General features: G+C 32.8%; 1 protein-coding gene across 1 annotated transcript in view; it reads left to right on the forward strand.

The window, feature by feature from the left end:
- The window catches only part of cd82b (CD82 molecule b), a 55,854-nt gene extending 49,357 nt beyond the window's left edge, over positions 1-6,497 (forward strand). Inside the window, 4 exon segments of the mRNA NM_212663.1 lie at positions 392-490; positions 654-827; positions 2,529-2,612; positions 4,308-6,497. Coding sequence (NP_997828.1) covers positions 392-490; positions 654-827; positions 2,529-2,612; positions 4,308-4,385 — 435 coding nt within the window. The 3' untranslated portion in view covers positions 4,386-6,497.
- The last annotated feature ends 1,032 nt before the right edge of the window (positions 6,498-7,529 follow it).

Consider the following 7,529-nt stretch of genomic DNA (forward strand, 5'->3'; position numbering starts at 1 on the left):
TCATGAATTTCCTAACATAAATGTATAAAAACATTTCTTCCAGATTCCTTGTATTTAAATACTTGTATCTCATTCAAATATTTTCTTGTCATAAAGTATACGTCAAGGGAAGCTTAATTATTCAGCTTTAATGTGATGTATTGATGTCATTTTTAAAAAATGACGCTTATGAGTAGTTTAGTGGTACAGAATCACAAATATCAAAAAGCTAAGACCTTTTTTCAGTTGTTCAAAAATATTAAATCATTTAAATGGCAGTGTATGAATTTTATTATCATCATCATCGTTATTTCAAGATTATTAGATTATTCAATATCATTTAGTTTCAATGGGTGTCATTCAGTTCACAGCACAGAATCATCCAAACGTGTCTCTTTGTGTTTATTTTTAGCTGAAAGGAGAGACGTACAACATTGTGAACAAAATTCTGGTGAACTACACTGGTTCTAACAATACATCAGAGGATGCCTGGGATTACATTCAGAGAACGGTGAGTAAGAACTTTCCCTTTAGCCATTGTCTGCCATTTCCTACTTCCCTGCAATTTTACATCATTCCCTGACAGTAAACGTGCGATAATATCTGTTGCACATTTATTACCTGTAGATTTCTATTGTTCTAACTGCAAGTGTAATTCAACGTTTCTCTCTCAGATGAAGTGCTGTGGATGGAGTGGACAGTCTGACTGGAAAGAGAATGTGATGATAAAGAACAACTCCAAGATTCTGTATCCATGTTCCTGCAGAAATGAATCCATCAGTGGCTCAGATAAGCAAGAAAAAGGCTTTTGTGAGGGTTTGTCCCCTCAATGGCCTGTCTTCACTAAGGTAAACACTTGCAGCTTTACTGCTTGCACCAATGTCTCAACGATGTCTCTTTTTATCTTTGTTTTGTAATGTGTAACGTAGCTCTTTATGAATATAATGGGTCTGCAAACTTTCAAAAATCACAGATTGTGTTATAATCACAGATTCACAAATAGATCAACATAATGTACAGGTTGCTAATCATAATCAGGAATATTTGCATATTAATAGCATCCTGTACATTGTTCATCTAATTGTAAATCTCTAATCATAGTTAATACAATCATTATACTATGTTGATAGTACATCCATCTGTAAATTACCCATAGTTTTTAACCTATATTAAAATCCTGCAATTGCTGCTGTTGCACTTCTGGTTAGATTTGGTTGAGGCTTGGAAGAGTTTTTGTTTTTCTACATTACAAAAGACTTCACTTTACGTCACTTTCATTGGGGCTTAAAATGATATGTTAAACCTTCAGAGTCATAACTTTTCATATCAATGAGCTAGCCTCCAGAGCAAAAACTCTGATGTGGTAATACAATTTTAGTTTCTACTGTAGCCAGTAGGAAAAAACACATCAGACTTTGGTCCCCCGACCAATGAGATCGAAGTATATACTCAGCTGAACTTCACTTTAAAGGGATAGTTGTGCTTAAGATGAAAATTCTGTAATTTATTCGCTGTCCACTTGTTTCAAACCTGATTACAGTTTTTTCTTATGTTGAACACAAAAGAAGATATTCTGAAGAATGTTGGAATAAGCACACATTCTATTGTATTTTTTGTTTCCATTATGGATTCTTTTTTTCCTCCCAACATTTTTCAGAATATCTTGTTTTGTGTTAAACACAAGAATGAAAGTTTAGAATCCCTTTAGTTAGAATCACTTGTTGCACCATTTACCCACCAAGGAGTAAACGTTTTAATTTTTGGATTTTTTGTATTTGACAAAAATTGATATATTAAATAAATTAAAAAAAAAAAAAAATATATATATATATATATATATATATATATATATATATATATATATATATATATATATATATATATATATATATATATATAAAACCCCAATATCATTTATTATACAATTTTTCTTGTGATTAAAAAGCTGGCATGGCACCAACTTTGAAACTTGCTGTTTATGTTAGATGGTGCTGGTGAGATTTCCCTCTCCATGTTATGCGTTCTCTCCTTCCTTCCAATTGCTTTTAGTACAACATATGGATTTCCTTCATGGACTGGATATCAGCTATTAATTGCTGCCAGCCATTCACTCCAATTCAAGCTCCAACTCGGGCACTGCTTCTGCTTATTAGATCAAAGACAACGATGCCAGTTTTCAAACCTTTACATTAGCGTATTTGCATATTTCATGTAAACAGACAAACTAAAATTAAAGGGTGATACAGAATTCTTTGCAATAATGCCATATCACTTTAATTTTCTGTTATATGCTGCCATACATCAATAGTTTTAAATAAGAAAATAAAGCTTTCACTATAAATCAAGATGCAGTTTCCTGCAAATTAATCCAGTGACTTTGACTTTCTTTCCGATAGTTTGAGTTTGGCTTGTTCATGTTTGTCTCTTTGGATGTTGTCTTTGGAGAACTCTGTTCTGTTCAGGCTTATTTCCAAATCCTGCATATCTTCTTTCACTTTTCTCTTCATTTGTTCTGCTTTTTTTCATTTCTCTTCATTCCTTGTGTTCAGGGCTGTATATCTAGTTTGGAGGACTGGATCCTAAGGAACTGTGGAGTTATTCTGGGTGTCTGTGTTGGAATAGCAGTGATCGAGGTAAATCTAGAAAGCACATCTTGTAAAATGCATTTATAATTCCTGAATCTACGCACCCACCTACAGTTGAAGTCAGATTTATTAGCCCCCCTTTTAATTTTTTTCTCTTTTTTTAAGTATTTCCCAAACGATGTGTAACAGAGCAAAGACATTTTCACAGTATGTCTAATAATTTTTTTTTTTTTTTTTTTGTGGAGAGTCTTTTTTGTTTTATTTTAACGAATAAAAGCAGTTTTAAATTTTTTAAACACCATTTTAAGGACAAAATTATTAGCCCCTTTAGGCTAATTTCTTTTCGATAGCCTACAGAACAAACCATCGTTATGCAATAACTTGCCTAATTATCCTAGCCTGCCTAGTTAACCTAATAAACCTAGTTAAGCCTTTAAATGTCACTTTAAGCTGTATAGAAGTGTCTTAAAAAATATCTAGAAAAATATTATTTACTGTCATCATGAAAAAATAAAATAAATCAGTTATTAGAAATGAGTTATTAAAACTATTGTGTTTCGAAATGTTGAAAAAAAAATCTTCTCTCCATTAAACAGAAATTGAGGAAAAAAATAAACAGGGGGCTGATAATTCATATGGGCTAATAATTCTGACTTCAACTGTATGTTTTGTTTATGTCTGTGCTGGTGTGCTGTTCTTCAATGCTGTTATTTTTGGGAAATTACACTAATGTGCCTCATGAGGTTCACTGGTTAAGGTGCTTCCTCTATAAAAGTTTAAAAAGCATTTGCTCACGACATAAAATAAATTTACCTGACTTTTTGAAATTTAAATGGAGGGAAAATAGTTTTTTGCATAATAATTTTATCTGAACCTAAAAATGGGTTAAGTACTTTATTATTATTATTATTAGTAGTAGTAGTAGTAGTAGTAATAGTAGTAGTAGTAGTAGTAGCCGCAGTAGTAGTAGTAGTGGAATTTCTTAATTATACTATATTATATTATATTATTTTTTTACATTACTAAATAAGTATTTTGTTTTTTTATTTTACCTATTTAATTAATAATATATGACCAAGAAAGATATATTAAAACATTTGTATGCAATTTACAGAACCATGAATTTACAAGAACTATGCTTTTTTACATAAGTGCATGTTTTTATTTTATTTAATACAATTAATTTTTAGTAAGCATTTATTTATTTTATGTAATCTGGTCAGTTTGAATGCAATTACCTGAAAGAACAGACTGTAAATATTTACATGTTTTTACCTAAGCACTTGTTTTTTTTTTTTATTTAGTTAACAAAATATTTATGATAATTATTAATTAATATCTGATCAATCACATAAAACTTATTTGTATGAAATGTACTAGAAATATAGGTTTCCTGTTTCAATCACTTTAAACAAACATTTTGTCAAAGTTTAAGTATTTTACTGTGTCCTTACACTTGCACCACCTACAGTATACTTATGATAACAATAAATAGTGTATGCATAATTATATCCAGCTAACATGTAGCTAATTAATATTACTCAATACTGTATAGTCACACTGTAGTAGCAAGGACGCCATGAAATAAAGTGCAACCATGTGTTATTTTTTAGTAATTGTCATCAGCTTTAAAAAAACAAAAACAAAAAACATTAAAAGTCCCAAACTGTGGCAGCTTATAAATGTTTGAGAAGTGAGGGGAGCTGATTGTGCTCACTCTTGTGCCTACTCTGCTTACTTCAGCTTTTAGGGATGATCCTGTCCATGTGCCTCTGCAAGAGTGTCCAACAAGAGGATTACACCAAAGTCCCCAAATACTGAGCGCAAACCCCCATCACAGCACAAAACAGCAGTGTTACAGCCTCTCCACACCAGCACAGCAACTGGAACAAAGCGGACCAGACCAGACACACAAACACTTTAATATCCCATCAAACAATCCAGTCATCACCCTGTCCAACATCAACATAAAGAGACACTCCACTTTTTTTGCAAATAGGCTTATTTTTTAACTCCACCAGAGTTAAAGATTGACATCCATTCAGTCGATTTCTGGGTTTGGTAGGAGCACTTTTAGCTTAGCTTAGCTTAGCATAAATCATTAAATCAGATTAGACCATTAGCATCTTGCTCAAATTCAAAAAAAGAGTTCAGATAATTTTCTTATTTAAAGCTTGGCTCTTATGTAGTAAATTACTTAGCTAGGGACTATTTTCAGGCACTTTATAATATCATAGTGCCTGCAGCAGCCATGGTAGGGTGGCAAAGTTTCTTGATTATTACGTCATAATCGGTATGGTAAAGTACTATAGTAAAGGTATAGTTTCTAGACATATCAACCTAAAAATAGAAACTTTACATTTTCCGTACGCTTTTGTAACTACAGAAAACTCCAGCTTGAAATCGTACAATTATTTAAACTTTTTATTGAGTGGAATGCTAATGGTCTAATCCGAATCAATGATTTATGCTAAGCTAAGCTAAAAGTGCTGCCACCAGACTCAGGGTTCAGCTGAATGGATTCAAAAATGATACAACTTGGCTGTTTAACTCTAGAAGGTGCTGTAAAATTAGCTGATTTCCAAACAAAAAAGTGGGGTGTTCCTTTAAATCGTAAATAAATAAATTGATCTTTTTTAAGTGCTTTTGGGAGTCTTTATAGCATGATGTATGATTATTATGGCTGTACTTAACTGTTGCGTTTACCATTTTCATTGTTAGTTGAATTTAAGAGAGCACTTTAGTGAATAGAGAGTTTGATAAGGGAGCTACTTTTAAAATATTTCTTTTTATTGAAAAAACAAGGGGAAACTTCACACTTTTTTTATTGACCCTACTCTTTTTTTTTTTTATATATATATATATATATGTTTTATATGAAAATTGTATACTTTCAATTTGGTTATGTATATATCAATATGATTGATTGATATACTTCAGTCAGGGTTGTTCTTACTGAATAACTACATTCCTGTTATAGCAGCACTTAATGATTGCTTTCTGTGTGTGTTATTAGTCAGGGTGGAGCAGGTGTGGTTTGGGTTGGGTAAGGATGCCTGCGGTTGGCGAATGCTAGGGCAGAGGAGGAGACTAAGGCCCAGCGTAGCGTTTCTTGTGGTTTACATGTGAGTCAGGGTGTGTATCTGGATTTAGGTTGGGTTCGTATCCCACAATTCCTTCTGCTGGGTGAAACAGCTGTTCAAATGTGTTCAGAACAGGCTTTAGATACACATCTTGCTGACTAGCTCCAGCTGTAGCCTGAGCGAAATCCTCACGTCTGACATCTGTCTTCCTGTTTCTGACTCATTTTAGCCCAACCAAAGTAAGTCTGAAGTCGTGTGAGGCTTTTAAGTATATTTACGTTTCTTCTTTTTAAATGTTTTGGAGCCTTCGGTTTTATTATTTCATGTGAAGCTGATGTAAATGTTGTATGGCTGTTGTCAGTGGTGTTTATTCATAACAAAAGCTTCATGTGAGGCGGGAGGAGAAAAGAACAATCTAGATGCTGTCTGTAATGCATTTTCAAACACTTTATAGCTTTCTGACTAGGAAATGTGTAACGTTTCATTTCTCAACTGCCAGATGTTAAAGCGATTGACCTAGAAGATATTTTTAGTTCATGATTTTTCACATTTCAAGACTGAATAATACCTCAGTCTCCTTTTGTATTTTCTTAAGATGTTGTCTCTTTAAGTCTAGTTTAGATATCGAAAGATCCTTTTATTTTAAATCTGAAAATGTACCAATATTGGGAAGATTTTGTATTTCTGAGGTAAAGTGAAGATGAAGGGCTTTTTATAATTTTTTTTGTACATTTCTTAAGCAAGATTTTTTGTTGAACTGGGAAGCCATGTCCATGTAGTGAGTTTTACCAGCTGTAGTACAAATATATGCAATAGTTATGAGTTGAATTAAAAGAAAACGTGGACACCATATTCTTTCCATTGTGATTTGTGAGTGAATGGATGTTTTTTATTCTTAATTCATAACTACAAGAGTTTACAATGAGATGCAGGTCTCTTGTCAGAAATATTCTTTTACGAAAAAACTAAAGATGACGATCCACCCTATGAAACACAATAAACACACAAAAAACCTAAAGGCAATAGCCAGCCCAGTGAAAGGTTTAGTTCTTTTTTTTCTTAAAAAGTCAATCTTTTTTGCAGTTATTCGCCTCATTTTCCATTTAATTATGAGTTTAAAATAGGTTGCATTTTTAGTGACTTTTAAAGCACTATTTTTTTGCTGGATTAGCATGTCTGTTGGTAATAATGACTACTCCTTTTATGTAGCTAAAACATTTCCTAAAGATTTATATCAATTATCATTTACATCATATTAACATCAATTATATCTTGTATCAGTAAATATATGAATCTGTTAAAGTTTTAAATCAAAAACTGCAGCCAAAGTAATTTAAATATCATTAACTTAAATAGCAAATTGGCCAACATTCCCCAGTCAACTGACAACTGAGCTCGTGTGTGGGACAAATTGTGGACCTTTGTCAATGGGGGGTGGTGGGTCTTTTGAACCACCTGAACCCCCCCGGCGGGCCTGCTTGCATCCTAGTTCTTTGTTACAAGTAATGATGCAGTGTTTGCATTACAGCGTTATACAAAATCTAAATCGCTTAATACTCAAACCTGACTTGCCGAAACAATCTCATGACAAGTTGTAAACTTTATTCAGTGGCTAATTCAAATTTGTACGACCTCATCACTTTTCTGCCAGAAAGAAAAACACGACCCTTTTAACACAAACTTTTTAAATAATATGTGGACAGGCTGCAGACAAAAATGAACAAAACTGATTCTGCTCACAAAAACTGTGTACTGAAGCGTTGAAATGTCACATTAAACTTAATACATCCCTGTAACCTTTGGGTCTTATTGGGTTCTTTTGGAAAACACATTTTATGATAACTATAGTTCCAGCCCTTGTGTCTGATTAGTTGAGGTCACG

The sequence above is a fragment of the Danio rerio genome, chromosome 18 (genome assembly GCF_049306965.1).
Source record: "Danio rerio strain Tuebingen ecotype United States chromosome 18, GRCz12tu, whole genome shotgun sequence".
NCBI lineage: Eukaryota > Metazoa > Chordata > Actinopteri > Cypriniformes > Danionidae > Danio > Danio rerio.